Here is a 17152-nt window from a genome sequence, read left to right on the forward strand (position 1 = left end):
TCTCTCCCCTCCCTGCTTAGCATGTGATTTGTATATTCTTATTTTTGTTTGATTTTGTTTTTTTCTAGAAATGAGGTTTCACTGTGTTACCCAGTCTCAAACTCCTGAGTTCAAGTGATCTTCCCATCTCAGGTGCCTCCCAAAGTGCTGGGATTATAGGTATGACCTACCTTGACTGGCCTGTATATTCTTAGAGATTGCATTTTGTGGGCAGGGAGGGAGGTGAGTCCGGAGCTTGCTTGCCTTCCCTAGACATGCCGTCCTCTAGGAACCTCCACATGTTCAGCTGTCCAGAGTGGCCCATTGGATTGAAAGAATATGGAAAGCCACTGGGGAGCTGTTCCGCAGTGCACAGGTCTATGCACACTTACCCCCAAAGTCCAAGGAAGCTAAGAGGTTGAGGAAGGAGGCTGACAAATCCAGTTTCTTAGAAATATTTAATAGGAATTTATGAACAGAAGCCATGTCTGTGTCTTGGGTAGTGGTGAGACATGATGGTGGATCCCCAGGACATTATCCCCTGGGGTAAGTCCTGACCCCAGGACTTACCACAGGGAAGGAACCACTAGGACAATTGAAGTCTACCCTGCGGGGAAAGGCAAGAATACTTAGTAAGGCCAGGATTTATGATCGAGATTGTTTTGATCTAAGGAGAAATTATGGTAAGTACATGCTCTTACACAAGGAACAGTAGATAAAATAGAAATCTTAGAGGCATTCCCAAAACTGGGGTTAATCAGACATCAACATTCCCAGCACTTTGGGAGTCCAAAGTGGGAAGTTCACTTGAGCCCAGAAGTTCAAGACCAGCCATTGCAACATAGCAAGAGACCCCAACTCTACAAAAAAAATTTAAAAATTAGCCAGGCATGGTGGCACCTGTGCCTCTGATCCCAGCTATTCAGGAGCTTGAGGTGGGAGGATCACTTGGGCCCAGTAGGTCAAGGCTGCAGTGAGCCACGTTTGTGCCACAGCCCTCCAGCCTGGGCAACAGAGTGAGACCCTGTCCTTAAAAAATTTTTTTAAAAAAGCAGGCTGGGTGCAATGGCTCATTCCTGTAATCCCAGCACTTTGGGAGGCCAAGGAAGGTGGATCACCTGAGGTCAGGAGTTTGAGACCAGCGTGGCCAACATGGTGAAACCCTGTCTCTACTAAAAATACAAAAATTAGCCGGGCGTGGTGGCAGGCGCCTGTAATCTCAGCTACTTGGGAGGCTGAGGCATGAGAATCCCAGGAGGCGGAGGTTGCAGTGAGCTGAGATTGTGCCACTGCACTCCAGCCTGGGCAACAAAGGGTGACTCCATCTAAAAAAAAAAAGAGAAAGGCTGAGTGCAGTGGCTCATGCCTGTAATCCCAGCACTTTGGGAGGCTGAGGCGGGCGGATCATCTGAGGTCGGGAGTTCGAGACAAGCCTGACCAACAAGGAGAAACCCTGTCTCTACTAAAAATACAAAATTAGCCAGGCGTGATGGTGTATGCCTGTAATCCCAGCTACTCAGGAAGGCTGAGGCAGGAGAATTGCTTGAACCCGGGAGGCGGAGGTTGTGGTGAGTCGAGATCATGCCATTACACTCCAGCCTGGGCAACAAGAGCGAAATTCCGTACCCCCCTCAAAAAAAAAAAAAAAAAAGGTGGAATGGGTGGGAAGTGTTATGTGGAAATAGGCTCCCAGAGAGCACAGTGGAAAAGGTTGAGAGGAAGAGAAGTAGGAGATTGTATTAGGGCCCTTTAGCTCCTCTCTTCAACGCTTTTATTCAGTATACATTCCTTTTTGTGTTTTGTTTGGGAGACAAGAGTCTTGCTCTGTTGCCCAGGCTGGAGTGCAGTGGTGCATCTCAGCTCACTGCAACCTCCACCTTCTGGGTTCAAGTGATTCTCATGCCTCAGCCTCCCAAGTAGCTGGGATTACAGGTGTGTGCCACCATACCTGGCTAATTTTTTTTTTGTATTGTTAGTAGGGATAAGGTTTTGCCATGTTGGCCAGGCTGGTCTCAAACTCCTGACCTCAGGTGAGCCACCGCCTTGGCCTCCTAAACTGCTGGAATTATAGGCGTGAGCCATTGCGCCCGGCCTCTGTATACATTTCCTTTCCTCTCCCCCGAGAAACAGGGGCTTGCTCTGTTGCCCAGGCTCTGGATACAGTGGCATAATCATAGCTCACTGCAACCTCAAATTCGTGCACCACCATACCTGGCTATTTCTTATATTTAGTTGTTATAGTTTTTTTTTGTTTGTTTTTTGAAATGGAGTCTCACTCTTGTCACCCAGGCTGGAGTGCAGTGGTGCAATCCCAGCACCACCACACCCGGCTAATTTATTATTATTATTTTTATTTATTTATTTATTTTTTGACATGGAGTTTTGCACTGTTGCCCAGACTGGAGTATAGTGGCGCAATCTTGGCTCACTGCAACCTCTGCCTCCCAGGTTCAAGCAATTCTCCTTCCTCAGCCTCCCGAGTAGCTGGGATTACAGGCATGTGCCACCATGCCCAGCTATTTTTTTTTTTTTTGTATTTTTAGTAGAGACGGGGTTTCACCATATTGGCCATGCTGGTCTCGATCTCCTGACCTTGTGATCCACCCACCTCGGCCTCCCAAAGTGTTGAGATTACAGATGTGAGCCACCTCGCCTGGCCTAATTTTTTTGTATTTTTAGTATAGATGGGGTTTTGCCATATTGGTCGGGCTGGTATCAAACTCCTGACCTCAGATGGTCCACAGCTTCAGGCTCCCAAAGTGCTGGGATTACAGGCGTGAGCCACTGCGCCTGGCCTTGTTATAGTTATTCTACTTGCCTATCTCTCTACTCCTTTTGGTTTTAAGTTTTTTTTTGTTTTTGTTTTGAGACAGAGTCTCGCTCTGTGGTCCAGGCTGGAATGCAGTGGCGCGATCTCGGCTTACTACAACCTCTGCCTCCCCGGTTCAAGTGATTCTATCTCTGCTTCCCAAGTAGCTGAGGTTATAGGCGCCCGCCATGACGCCCAGCTAATTTTTGTATTTTTAGTAGGAACAGGGTTTCACCATGTTGGTCAGGCTGGTCTTGAACTCCTGACCTCAGGTGATCCATCTGCATCAGCCTTCCAAAGTACTGGGATTACAGGTGTGAGCCACCACGCTGGGCCAGCTTTAGGTTTTTTTTTTTTTTTTTTTTTTTTTGAGATGGTGTCTCGCTCTGTCGCCCAGTGCAGTGGCGCCATCTCGGCACACTGCAAGCTCCGCCTCCTGGGTTCATGCCATTCTCCTGCCTCAGCCTGCCAAGTAGCTGGGACTACAGGTGACCGCCACCATGCCCGGCTAATTTTTTGTATTTTTAGGAGAGACAGGTTTCACCGTGTTAGCCAGGATGGTCTCGATCTCCTGACCTCGTGATCCACCCGCCTCGGCCTCCCAAAGTGCTGGGATTACAGGTGTGAGCCACCGCGCCTGGCTTTAGGTTTTTAATTCTTTAGGGAAATCTGGTACTATTTCCAGCAGTACTTACCTAGTGAAATGCTCCATTCATCTTAGGGGATTCTAGCCCAAGATTAGAAATGAAAATTGACAAGGCCGGGCACGGTGGCTCACGCTTGTAATCCCAGCACTTTGGGAGGCCGAGGCGGGCGGATCACGAGGTCAGGAGATCGAGACCACGGTGAAACCCTGTCTCTACTAAAAATACAAAAAATTAGCCGGGCGTGGTGGCGGGCGCCTGTAGTCCCAGCTACTCGGAGAGGCTGAGGCAGGAGAATGGCGTGAACCCGGGAGGCGGAGCTTGCAGTGAGCCGAGATCGCGCCACTGCACTCCAGCCTGGGTGAGAGAGCGAGACTCCGTCTCAAAAAAAAAAAAAAAAAAAAAAAAAAAAAAAAAAAAAAAAAAAAAAAAAGAAAATTGACAGATAGGGGGATTGTTGCTGGAGAAAAGTCCTACTGACACCAACAAGAAATGACAGTTATTTTTATTTATTTGTTTTTTTTGAGACGGAGTCTTGCTCTGTCACCCAAGCTGGAGTGCAGTGGCGCAATCTTGGCTCACTGCAACCTCCGCCTCCCGGGATCAAGCGATTCTCCTGCCTCAGCCTCTTGAGTAGCTAGAATTACAGGCGTGTGCCACCACGCCTGGCTAATTTTTCTATTTTTAGTGGAGCCAGGGTTTCACCGTGTTGGTTAGGCTGCTCTGGAACTCCTGACCTCACGATCTGCCCGCCTGGGCCTCCCAAAGTGCTGGGATTACAGGTGCCAGCCACTGTGCCTGGCCAGAAATGACAAGTTAAATGACAAGTTAGTCTGACAGTGAGAGAGGCAGGAAAATCTATAAAACTAGGCAAAACGTTACCCATCAATTAGCAAGATTTTTTTTTTTTTTTTGAGACAGGGTCTTGCTGTCACTCAGGCTGGAGTGCAGTGGTGTGATCTCGGCTCACTGCAAGCTCCGCCTCCCGGGTTCACGCCGTTCTCCTGCCTCAGCCTCCCGAGTAGCTGGGACTATAGGCGCCTACCACCACGCCCGGCTAATTTTTTTGTATTTTTAGTAGAGACGGGGTTTCACCGTGTTAGCCAGGATGGTCTCGATCTCCTGACCTCGTGATTCACCTGCCTCGGCCTCCCAAAGTGCTGGGATTACAGGAGTGAGCAACCGTGCCAGGCCCGGCAAGATTTTTTAAAATTATAATATTCAGTGTTGGAGGCCGGGCGCGGTGGCTCATGCCTGTAATCCCAGTACTCTGGGAGGCTAAGGCGGGCGGATCATGAGGTCAGGAGATCGAGACCATCCTGGCTAACACGATGAAACTCTGTCTCTACTAAAAATACAAAAAAATTAGCTGGGCGTGGTGGCACAAGACTGTAATCCCAGCTACTCAGGAGGCTGAGGCAGGAGAATTGCTTGAATCTGGGAGTTGGAGGTTGCAGTGAGCAGAGATCGAGCCACTGGACTCCAGCCTGGATGACAGAGTGAGACTCCATCTCAAAAAAAAAAAAAAAATTCAGGGTTGGAGAGAATATAGGAAAACACATTTTCACATAATGCTGGTGGGGATATAGAAGATGGATATAACCTCCTTAGAATGCAGTTTGGAAGAACGTATTAAAAGTCATTAAAATATAGAAGTTGGCTGGGCATGGTGGCTCATGCCTATAATCCCAGCACTCCTGGGTTCAAGCGATTCTCCTGCCTCAGCCTCCCAACTAGCTGGGACTACAGGCACCTGCCACCATGCCCGGCCAATTTTTGTATTTTTATTTTTATTTTATTTTATTTTTTAAAAATTTAATTAATTAACTATTTATTTTTGAGAAGGAGTCTCACTCTGTCCCCCTGGCTGGAGTGCAGTGGCTCGATCTCGGCTCACTGCAAGCTCCGCCTCCCGGGTCACGCCATTCTCCTGCCTCAGCCTCCCAAGTAGCTGGGACTACAGGCGTCTGCTACCATGCCCAGCTAATTTTTTGTATTTTTTGGTAGAGACGGGGTTTCACTGTGTTAGCCAGGATGGTCTCGATCTCCTGACCTAGTGATCCGCCCGCCTCGGCCTCCCAAAGTGCTGGGATTACAGGTGTGAGCCACCGCGCCTGGCAATTTTTGTCTTTTTAGTACAGACAGGGTTTCATTATGTTGGCCAGGCTGGTCTTGAACTCCTGACCTCGTGATCCGCTGGTCTCCGCCTCCCAAAGTGCTGGGATTATAGTGTTGGAATTAAAGGTGTAAACCACGGCGCCTGGCCCCACTTACCTTAAGGAAATAATGTGAGATGTATATAGATATCTTCGTGGCCAGGCACAGTGGCTCATGTCTGTAATCCCAGCACTTTGGGAGGCTGAGGCAGGCAGATCACCTGAGGTCAGTTCGAGACCAGCCTGGACAACATGATGAAACGCCATCTCTACTGAAAATACAAAAATTAGCCCGGCATGGTGGCAGGCACTTGTATTCCCAGCTACTCAGGAGGCTGAGGCAGGAGAATCACTTGAATCCGCGAGGTGGAGGTTGCAGTGAGCCGAGATCACAAGATTGCACTCCAGCCTGGGCAACAGAATGAGACTCTGTCTCAAAAAAAAAAAAAAAAAAAGCTGCTGCTGGCCTGGCACGGTGGCTCATGCCTGTAATCCCAGCACTTTGGGAGGCCGAGGCGGGCGGCTCATTTGAGGTCAGGAGTTTGAGACCAGCCTGGCCAACGTGGTGAAAACCCTGTCTCAAAATACAAAAATTAGGCCGGGTGCAGTGGCTCACGCTTGTAATCCCAGCACTTTGGGAGGCCGAGGCGGGCGGATCACAAGGTCAGGAGATCGAGACCACAGTGAAACCCCGTCTCCATTAAAAATACAAAAAAATTAGCCGGGCGTGGTGGCGGGCGTCTGTAGTCCCAGCCTACTCGGAGAGGCCGAGGCAGGAGAATGGCGTGAACCCGGGAGGCGGAGCTTGCAGTGAGCCGAGATTGCGCCACTGCACTCCAGCCTGGGCGACAGAGCGAGACTCCGTCTCAAAAAAAAAAAAAAAAAAATCAAAATACAAAAATTAGCCGGGTATGGTGGCAGGTGCCTGTAATCTGAGCTACTCAGGAGGCTGAGGCAGGAAAATTGTTTGAACACTGAAGGCAGAGGTTGCTGCAAGTCGAGACCACGCCATTGCATTCCAGCCTGCGTGAGAAGAGCAAAACTCTGTCTCAAAAAAAAGGCTGCTGCAGTTCCAGACATAATATCCTCATACCAATAACCTACACAGAAAGGAAGGGGCAATGAGGGCTTTCTTCTTTAGATGCTACAGTCCCTAACTGACTTCCTCTAACATCTTGTTGACCAAAACTGGGTCAGGGTCATTTCAACTTGCAAGGGAAAATGATTATTCAGCAAAGGGGATCTTGATTAATTTCCTGGGGCTGGCATACTGCCACCAGGGACATTCTGGGATTCTGTATGTAGGGAAGAGGGGAAATGGCTGTTGGGTAGACAACTGTGTTGCCACACCTAGTTAACTACAGCACGTTGTTTGGTCCAATAAAAACACATTCCAAGAGGATAGTATTTGCAAACATCAGTGATAGCGTAACCATATGCAGTCATATCTTTCTCCAGAAAAGGTATGCATTGTGTATGTGTGTCAAAAGTCAGTTGTTTGAGAAATGACAGAAGTATATTTAATTCATGTGACTAATGACCCTTAAAATGTGTTCCATCTTCATATATAAATGTGCAATTGTGTTTTCTGTCTCATCTTGTATGTATTTAGTTTTGTTTTGTTTTTTTTTTCTGGTTGTCATCATCTTATTTTTTTTTTTTTTTTTTCTTTTTTTTGGAGACAAGATCTCACTCTGTCACCCAGGGCGGAGTAGAGTGGCATGAGCCTAGCTCACTATTACATTGAACTCCTGGACTCAAGCGATCCTCCTGCCTCAGACTCCTGAGTAGCTGGGACTACAGGTACATACCACCAAGCCTGGCTAATTTTTTTTAAGGGTGGGGGTTTTCTCTGGATCCTCTGCCTCGGCCGGCCTCCCCAAGTGTTGGCATTACAGGTATGAGCCATCACACTTAGCGATCACCTTGTATTTAATATGTAAAGTAGTACCTCTTCCCTTATATATATTGAACTCAAAAAGGTTAGGAAAGAGTAGGGACCCATCTGGGATGGGAGAATTTGTGCCATGTCCTCTAGTTTTCTGGAAATGTAATTACTTGAAGTGATAAACTAGCTCAAGAATGTTTTCTTAAAATCACACATTACAAAATCCTAGGTTGTATTATCTGAAGCCAGCTAGAACATCAGACCTTGGGCTGCATGCCCAGCTAGTATCTAGAATTTTTTTTTTTTTTTGAGATGGAGTCTTGCTCTGTCGCCCAGGCTAGAGTGCAGTGGCGCCACATTGGCTCACTGCCACCTCCACCTCCCTGGTTCAAGCGATTCTCCTGCCTTAGCCTCCCGAGTAGCTGGGACTACAGGCGCCCGCCACCACGCCCGGCTAATTTTTTTTTTTTTGAGGAGTCTCGCTCTTTCACCCAGGCTGGAGTGCAGTGGTGCGATCTCGGCTTACTGCAGGCTCCGCCCCCCCGGGGTTCACGCCATTCTCCTGCCTCAGCCTCTGGCGTAGCTGGGACTACAGGCACCTGCCACCTCGCCCGGCTATTTTTTTGTATTTTTAGTAGAGACGGGGTTTCACTGTGTTAGCCAGGATGGTCTCGATCTCCTGACCTCGTGATCCACCGGCCTCGGCCTTCCAAAGTGCTGGGATTACAGGTGTGAGCCACTGCGCACGGCTAGTGTCTAGAAATTTGACAAGAGACCTTAAAAATTTTCTCTGCTCTGTTTTTGGAGTTTTTCCCCCTATGATTTTAGAGCCAGAGTTGGGGAATGGAGCAAATAAGACGTTGCTCAAAGCCAAGGCTTGGGGTCCTCTTACGTTGATGGGAAGGAAGTGGAGATGGCAGAGGAACCAGCAGTGAATACAAAAGTGTCACTGAAAACAAGAGGCCGAGTTTGTAGATGGTGTAGAGTTTAAATTCAGTTTTTGCTAATTAAGCAAATTTCGACAACTTGTGGAACTGAGCAGGAATCCTTTCCCCTGAGTCTTCCCTCTTCTCCCAGTGGGCAGCATCCTAAGGTTTATATTTTTCAAGAGAAGATAGTAAAGTCTCCCTGAGGCAGTTATGAAATCCCCAAGTTCCTATGCCAGTGACCCTGTTTTCAATAGTTCACTCTGTCCATCTCTGTCCTTTCAATTGCAGGACAGATGGAGCACAGCTTCTCTAGCTTGCATTCCAGGGAAGTTCCTGCAAGGAGCAGAGTTCAAGGTGTACAGATGATCGAAATGGGTGTATTTCTCAGCCCCTGTTAGATGGGCCTGAAGCCCTTTTGAATGTAACTGAGCATGCCCTGATGGCACAGAGACACCAGGAGCCTGTGCAGTGGCACAGAGCTCCCAGGTTTACCAGGTTTAGGAATCCCTTCCCTGGAAAGCCTATAGTGGTCAGCAGGCAAGTTGGATGGGTAACAGAGTTCATCACTGTGACTGGAAATGAGTCTCACCTGAAATGCAACAGCACCTACTTTACACAGGTCTCTTGACCATCCTCAACATTCTTGGTGGCTGCAACCTTAGTAGGCTTTGACCATTAATTAAACTGACATGATTCACGAATTGGATAAAGGCTTTTGACAGTAGGAATAAACATCAGATGGGTAGATTGATTCCCTATCCTTAAGGAAAATAACCACAGCTGGTTTGAGTATGATGTTTAATGTAAGATACAGTGGCTTGGCAGAGTTGGTGCAAAACTAAAGAGTACCAGATTAAGTTCTAGTCAGTGAGTTAGCAGCCTAGGCACTTGGGCAAAAAATTGGCCCTGCTGTCCCAAGTCCTCCAAAGCCCCCTCCATATCACCAGCTAGGAGCTCCAAGACTGATATGCCACTACTTGGAGGCTTGGGTAGAATCCAAGTGTCCCCAGTTTCCAAAGTGACAAGAGACTGGCCCCAGCCATCAGAGCAGTAGAATTTTCAGGACAGGGTTGAAGAAAGTGGGGACAGAACTGGACATGGGGGCCTGAGCTGCTGAACATTTGCTACATGCAGTAGTCTAAGAGGCTCACAGCTGGAGAGGTTAGCCTGTCCACCCTCCCACCCATGTGTGGTAGGGAAGAAGGTGACCATCTAGTTAAAGAAAAAAAAAACTTCCAAAGCTGTATTTGGCATAAGCTAATACCACTGCTAGTGCTGCCAGTGGCCAGGCACAGATACAGAAGGCCCTGAGGAGTTGGGAGGAAGGGAGAACAATGTGCAGGCAGAGCAGGAAACAGCCAGCTCAGGTCCCCGCCCCAGGGGCCCAGAAGGATAAAGGCTGTGCAGTAAAGGGAACATAGGGTTCTTCTCTTTGGTCAGGCAAAGGCCCGAATATGGGCCTGTTAGGTGAAAGGGCTGAAGGGCACAGGCTCTGCCCTTGGACCCTAGCTTTAGGCTCATCACATTGAAGCAGTGTTGGCGCGAAACGAAGGCAGGAAGACAGAGCAGAGTCAGGCTGGGACTCGCCAGCTCCTAGGAGCTGCCCTTGTCCTTGTCGTCCATCAGGTCATACCTGTGAAAACAAGAGGGCTCATGTAGAAAGATGACTCTTGTGTCATCTTTATAAATGAGACATGATCCAAGGGCTTCTCTACTTGATAGAATCAATGGTTCTCTCCTCAGATTGTATCTTTTTTTCCTTTCTTGTGATTGGAATTTCTCCCACTGAAATATCCAGACTATCCCCCACCCACGCAGACACTCACCACCGGGCTATACCCTGGGAAAGGTCTGTCTCAGCTAGGTCCAGCTGCACCTGTGTTGGAGGATGATGGGGGAAAGATGTTATTTTTTTATTTTTTGAGACAGGATCTCATTCTGATGATGCTGTTTTGAAATCTCCAAAGACCATGTTCCTTCATCACATACTCGTCCCAAACCATTGCAAAGGTGAAAGAGTCACCTCTAAAGGATCACGTGGGGTACTTACTTCCTCACAGGGACTATAACCTTGGTACCAGCAGCTTCCAGCCCTCACCTCTGTCCTGCCATCCTGCCCCCTTACCTTCCCCAGCAGCTCACGCTCTCTTGACATGAAGGAGGAATTAGACTTGACAGAGACATCCAGCTTTCGTCTCTGGGCCTCATCCAGGGGGAGTTCCCACTCAAACCTGGGGTAGGACTGGGTGTTAGGGGCCAGGAGTCCTTTCCAAGCCTGCCATCTCTCCACTTGAATGCCCACTGACTGACCGTTCATTAAATTCAGGACTCAGGGTCCTCTTCTTCTGTGAGGTCTTCCTCTTGGTGCCTCGGTTCTTGTCTGGCAGCAGCAACAGTGACACATAGGGATCAGGAGGATCGCGTCCATTCTGTCGAAGGGCCCTACAACAGGAGGATGTAGGTGATACGGTAACCTGAGGGAAGGGATGGGGGCGACCTGGAGGATAGGAGGGATGGGGTCTCACCGGCAACCATGAACAATGCTGACCAGCTTTCGTTCTTCACTGTAGTACCACACAGTCAGTTTCACCTGGCCCAGAGGCCTGGCTGGAGCCTCAAGGGGACTGTGGAGAAATATCAGTAGGTCTGGGGAAATCTAGAGCCTAGTGAACCTGTAATACTTTTTATTTCTCACTGTGTCCCGCCTTCCTGTCCCAGCCCTTTACCTGTCAACATGTGTTAGGCGCTGCCGGAGCTCTGGGGCTGAGGAGGTGAAGTGAGGGCGTCCCCCCGAGAGCTCTGGTTCTTCACTCAGAGATGAGGAGCTGTGGCTGTAGCTGTGGCTATGAGCTTCCACTCCCGAGTGCTGGGACACCAGGATCTAGGGGTAAGAAAGCTGTGAGCTGGGCAGAGTTCTCTCAGTTCCCTCACTCTAAGGACACGCCCCTCTGTTCCCACCCTCCTGGGTGTCCCTCAGCTGTGAAGGCCCTCCCCTCCTCCCTCTCATCCTGCCCACCATCTCCTGTCACTCACCCCTAGCTGTGCTCTCAGTAGCACCTGCCCCTGACCACTGCTGAGTGTAAACCAGCGGTCCAAGCAGAGCTGGTCAGCCACGAGGAGCTCTGAGAGGGGCAGGGATAATGAGCCCAGCACGCCAGTGCCCTCACCCCGAACCTGTGGGGCAACAGGACCACGATCAAGAGGCGAATGCATTGACAAATGAGTTAATCCTGGTGTTAAAGGTCCAAACGCTTGGACTCACAGGTGGTTTGGTGAGATTTCCCTTTGAGAAAGGCAGGGAAGCCATGGTAACAGTTGCTAGTCCCTCCCTCTGTCCTTCCTTCATTTTTTTTTTTTTTTTTTTTTTTTTGAGACAGAGTTTCACTCTTGTTGCCCAGGCTGGAGTGCATAGCGCGCGATCTGGTCTCACCGCAACCTCTGCCTCCCAGGTTCAAGTGATTCTCCTGCCTCAACCTCCTGAATAGCTGGGATTACAGGCGCCTGCCACCACGCCCAGCCAATTTTGTATTTTTAGTAGAGCTGGGGTTTCTCCATGTTGGTCAGGCTGCTCTCAAACTCCCAACCTCAGGTGATCCACCCACCTTGGCCTCCCAAATTGCTAGGATTACAGGTGTGAGCCACTGTGCCTGGCCTGTCCTTCCTTTCTTAACCAGAGTAGAGTGGACCATCTTTACCTCATAAACTTTCAGAAATTATTATTATCTTTGAGATGGAGTCTTGCTCTCTTGCCCAGGCTGGAGTGCAGTGGCGCAATCTCGGCTCACTGCAAGCTCCGCCTCCCGGGTTCACGCCATTCTCCTGCCTCAGCCTCTCCGAATAGCTGGGACTACAGGCGCCCGCCACCACACCCGGCTAATTTTTTGTATTCTTTTTTTTTTTTTTTTTTTGAGACGGAGTCTCGCTCTGTCGCCCAGGCTGGAGTGCAGTGGCGCAATCTCGGCTCACTGCAAGCTCCGCCTCCCGGGTTCACGCCATTCTCCTGCCTCAGCCTCTCCGAGTAGCTGGGACTACAGGCGCCCGCCACCACGCCCGGCTACTTTTTTGTACTTTTTTTAGTAGAGACGGGGTTTCACTGTGTTAGCCAGGATGGCCTCGATCTCCTGACCTCGTGATCCGCCCGCCTCGGCCTCCCAAAGTGCTGGGATTACAAGCGCGAGCCACCGCGCCCGGCCTAATTTTTTGTATTCTTAATAGAGACGGGGTTTCACCGTGTTAGCCAGGATAGTCTTGATCTCCTGACCTCGTGATCCGCCCACCTTGGCTTCCCAAAGTGCTGGGATTACAGGCATGAGCCACCACGCCCGACCTAGCTTTCAGAAATTATACCAGTAATACCTGCAGAGTACAGAAAACAACAGTAAAAACAGAACTAAAAGTAAATGTTTCTTGCCCATCCTACTCCTATTGCCATATTCCAAATGTAACGACCTTTAAAATCCTCCTGTTTTCTTTGTTCTCACGGAATTCTAATTTGCTTATAGTATCTATTGATTCCCTGCTATAAGATGAAGAATTGAGCTCATTTGTACCTCCTTTCTACTCTGCTAGCATTAAGTTACATTAAATTCTATTAATTTCAGCCGGGCACAGTGGCTCACACCTGTAAGATGGCTCATAGCCATCTTTTGTCTCCTCCTCACTCTCCATGCTGCCTAAGAGATCTCACCCATGACTACACTTGTGAGTGGTTGCTTGCTCATGATGTTCCAATAAGAGGGCAAGGGAGGAACACCTCATGGGCAATAGATTTGTTTTCTGCATGTCTTCCCTTGGATGTCCTGCAGAGATCTCAAATTCCAAAATTCCCTCTCTGTGCACTCCCTAAGTCAGCAACGGCACCCTTATCCATCTAGCCACCCTGTGCCAAAAACCCCAGAGTTAGTGTCTAGGCTGCTCCTTGCTCCTCAGCCTGCTCCATATCACAGCAATCTTCAAATCCCATCAGGCTTTAGTCGTTTCTTTTTTTTTTTTTTTTTTTTTTTGAGACGGAGTCTCGCTCTGTCACCTAGGCTGGAGTGCAGTGGCGCAATCTCGGCTCACTGCAAGCTCCGCCTCCCGGGTTCACGCCATTCTCCTGCCTCAGCCTCTCCCAGTAGCTGGGACTACAGGCACCCGCCACCACACCCGGCTAATTTTTTTGTATTTTTAGTAGAGACGGGGTTTCACTGTGGTCTCGATCTCCTGACCTCGTGATCCGCCCACCTCGGCCTCCCAAAGTGCTGGGATTACAAGCGTGAGCCACCGCGCCTGGCCCAGGCTTTTGTCGTTTCTTGCTTTGACTGCTCTAACAGTCTCCTCACTGATCTCCCTGCCCCCAGTGTTGTCTCTCTCCAGTCCATTCTTTACCCTCTTATCCCTATGCAAATCTTCCCAAAATGCAAATCTGGATATGTGACCTCTCATTAAAGGCTTCCCTGGCTGGGTGCGGTGGCTCACACCTGTAATTCCAGCACTTTGGGAGGCCGAGGCGGTGGATCACTTGAGGTCAGGACTTAGAGACCAGCCTGACCAACATGGTGAAACCCCATCTCTCTTAAAAATTAGCTGGGCGTGGTGGTGGGCACCTATAATCCCATCTACTCGGGAGGCTGAGGTGGGAGAATCAACTGAACCCAGGAGGGAGGTTGCAGTGAGCTGAGATCTTATCACTGTACTCCAGCCTGGGCAACAGAGCAAGACTCTGTTTCAAAAAAATAATAAATAAAATAAACAAAGGCTTCCCTAAGCCTTAGGATAAAATCCATATTTCTAGCATACTATTCAACAGCCCCTGTGATCTTGCTCTGCCTGCCTCTCTGATCTATAATAAATATGCCTTCTCTCTCCTCCATTTTTTTTTCTCAGCCTAAAGAGTTTTCCTGCTCTTCTTTTCTTGGTCCGAAAGAACCGGTAAATCTACCCTTAGGCTGGGGCGCGGTTCTCAAGCTTGTAATCCCAGCAGTTTGGGATGCCGAGGCGGGCAGAATGCTTGAGTCCAGGAGTTCGAGACCAGCCTGGATGACATGGCAAAACCCCATCTCCACAAAAAAATACAAAAATTAGCTAGGTGTGGTACTGTGCACCTGTTACCCCAGCTGAGGTAGGAGGATTGCTAGAGCCCACGAGTTGAGGCTGTAGTGAGCCCTGATTGCACCACTGCACTCCAGCCTGTGTGACAGAGTAAGACCCTGTCTAAAAAAAAAAAAAAGGCCGGGCGCGGTGGCTCACGCTTGTAATCCCAGCACTTTGGGAGGCCGAGGCGGGCGGATCACAAGGTCAGGAGATCGAGACCACGGTGAAACCCCGTCTCTACTAAAAATACAAAAAATTAGCCGGGCGTGGTGGCGGGCGCCTGTAGTCCCAGCTACTCGGAGAGGCTGAGGCAGGAGAATGGCGTGAACCCGGGAGGCGGAGCTTGCAGTGAGCCGAGATCGCGCCACTGCACTCCAGCCTGGGTGACAGAGCGAGACTCTGTCTCAAAAAAAAAAAAAAAAAAAAAAAAAAAAAAAAAGGCCGGGTGCGGTGGCTCACACTGTAATCCCAGCACTTTGGGAGGCTGAGGTGGATGGATAACCTGAGGTCGGGAGTTCAAGACCAGCCTGGCCAACATGGCAAAACCACGTCTCTACTAAAAATTGGCTGGGCGTGGTGGCACGCGCATGTAATCCCAGGTACGTGGGAGGCTGAGGCAGGAGAATCACTCGAACCTGGAGGGCTGAGGTTGCAGTGAGCTGAGATTGTGCCACTGCACTCTAGCCTGGGCAATAAGAGCGAGACTCTAGTCTCAAAAAAAAAAAAAAAAAAAAAAAAAGAATCTACCCTCAAGCTCAGGGGTCATCTAAGGATGCCTATCTCCAGCCTTTCCCCAGCCTGAACCCTTCCTTTCTTCCCCACAGTGCCTTTTACCTCAGTTATCATTCTGGAAGTTTCATCTGGTTATTTTTCTCCCAAAACAGAGTGTGAGCTCCATAAAGATAAGAAGTCAATCTTTTGGCTGGGTGCAGTGGCTCACACCTGTATTTCCTGCACTTTGGGAGGCCGAGGTGGGCGGATCACCTGAGGTCAGGAGTTCGAGACCAGCCTGGCTAACATGGTGAAACTCCATCTCTACTAAAAAAAATACAAAAATTAGCCGGGCGTGGTGGCGGGCGCCTGTAGTCCCAGCTGCTTGGGAGGCTGAGGCAGGAGAATGGTGTGAACCCAGGAGGCGGAACTTGCAGTGAGCCAAGACAGTGCCACTGCACTCCAGCCTGGATGACAGAGCAAGACTCTGTCTCAAAAAAAAAAAAAAAAAAAAAAAAAAAAAAAAAAAAAAAAGTCAATCTTTTATCTCAACTCTGAATGCTCTGTGCCTGGTTTCCTATCTGGCCATGGCAAAAAATCTGCTAAATATTTGAAGAATGAATTTACAGTACCTGCAACTCTAGGCTCTCAGTGTGTGGTTTCCTGACGAGAAAGGAGGCACTCTCATCCCAGACAGGGGCTGAAGTTTGCGAAATAGTCTGGTGGAGATGAGGGCTTATGATCAGTGGCTGATACTCTTATTTCTCTTGTCCCTCCCATTTTTACCCTGCAGCATTTCTTCATACCTTGGTTTTATGAGAAGTATCTCCCACAGTGAGAGTAGCATAAGGGCTGGGTTGCTTGGTGCCTTTTTGCAGCTAGAAAGACAATACTGTGTTAGTCTTAAATCTGGATCTAGTTAGGCAGATCCCCCTCACAAATTATATCCACAGCCAGCAGCCATGTCTCCATTATTACTTGGCAGCCACTACCCCTGTGGCCTTGAACAGACAATTTTTCCCACCCCTGCACCACCCTCAGAAAGAGAGGGGCCATTTTTCCTATTCTAAATACTCCAGGACCATCCAAACCGGAGGGAGGTGCAAGGGCCAGGAAAGGCCGGGAGCGGTGGCTCACACTTGTAATCCCAGCACTTTGGGAGCCCGAGGCAGGCGGATCACGAGGTCAGGAGATCGAGACCATGGTGAAACCCGTCTCTACTAAAAATACAAAAAATTAGCCAGGCGTGGTGGCGGGCGCCTGTAGTCCCAGCTACTCGGAGAGGCTGAGGCAGGAAAATGGCGTGAACCTAGGAGGTGGAGCTTGCAGTGAGCCGAGATTGAGCCACTGCACTCCAGCCTGGGTGAAAAAGCGAGATTCTGTCTCAAAAAAAAAAAAAAAAAAAAAAAAAAGAAGGGCCAGGAAGTTATGGGGCATGGGGAGCGGGATCTCACCGGCAGGTCCTCTGCCCGCTCCATATAGATGGATAGCAGGGCCACAGCCAGGTCTGCACTCTTCTGAGTCTGGATCAAACTATTCACCTGCAGCACCTGTAGAGGGGCACACGGGGCTGGGGAGTGGTAACTGACACCTTGGGTTCTGGCATGTGCCTTGAACGCTAAGAGAAGAGCTCATCCTGCCCCACCTTGGGTCCCTTCCTTCCTCCAGTCTCCTGCCCTACCTCCTCTAACTCAGCAGCAGTGGGACGGGGGGTGAGACGCTCCAGGCGCAAGTGCAGGCGGCCAGATGGGACATCCTCCAGGGTCAGCCACTATGGAAGTAGGCAGAGTGAAGACTTGGGGATATGCAGACAGGAGAACTATGAGAATGAAGCTTAGGCAGGATCAGGAGGGGTTGTTGACTCTAATTCCATGCTCACCTCATCAAGGAAGCCACTGTTTAAGACTGTGGTGAGACTGACTTTATACCTGTTGAAGAGAAAGATTAAGACAAAAGCTAGATGG

At 49.3% G+C, this 17152-nt stretch overlaps 1 protein-coding gene and 1 long non-coding RNA gene across 7 annotated transcripts in view; one reads left to right on the top strand and one right to left on the bottom strand.

Moving 5' to 3' along the window:
• On the top strand, nt 1-10371 carry LOC134733044 (uncharacterized). The gene is made up of 3 exons (XR_010116622.1): nt 1-159; nt 7275-7391; nt 8694-10371. It is a non-coding gene; the product is annotated as an uncharacterized lncRNA (long non-coding RNA).
• ESYT1 (extended synaptotagmin 1) overlaps nt 9187-17152 on the bottom strand; it is a 21636-nt gene continuing 13670 nt past the window's right edge. For 3 of the 6 annotated variants that reach the window (XM_055246996.2, XM_055246993.2, XM_055246999.2), the window contains 12 exons: nt 17068-17116; nt 16870-16959; nt 16643-16738; nt 15995-16066; nt 15821-15907; nt 11439-11579; nt 11132-11286; nt 10931-11029; nt 10716-10847; nt 10531-10636; nt 10232-10281; nt 9187-10038 (listed from right to left, as the gene is read on the bottom strand). In XM_055246996.2, coding sequence (XP_055102971.1) covers nt 9999-10038; nt 10232-10281; nt 10531-10636; nt 10716-10847; nt 10931-11029; nt 11132-11286; nt 11439-11579; nt 15821-15907; nt 15995-16066; nt 16643-16738; nt 16870-16959; nt 17068-17116 — 1117 coding nt within the window. In that variant the 3' untranslated portion in view covers nt 9187-9998. The remainder of the gene's footprint in view (nt 10039-10231; nt 10282-10530; nt 10637-10715; nt 10848-10930; nt 11030-11131; nt 11287-11438; nt 11580-15820; nt 15908-15994; nt 16067-16642; nt 16739-16869; nt 16960-17067; nt 17117-17152) is intronic. The other 3 variants (XM_055250755.2, XM_055246998.2, XM_055246997.2) reach the window with 2 other exon arrangements.

The sequence above is a fragment of the Symphalangus syndactylus genome, chromosome 17 (genome assembly GCF_028878055.3).
Source record: "Symphalangus syndactylus isolate Jambi chromosome 17, NHGRI_mSymSyn1-v2.1_pri, whole genome shotgun sequence".
Taxonomy (NCBI): domain Eukaryota; kingdom Metazoa; phylum Chordata; class Mammalia; order Primates; family Hylobatidae; genus Symphalangus; species Symphalangus syndactylus.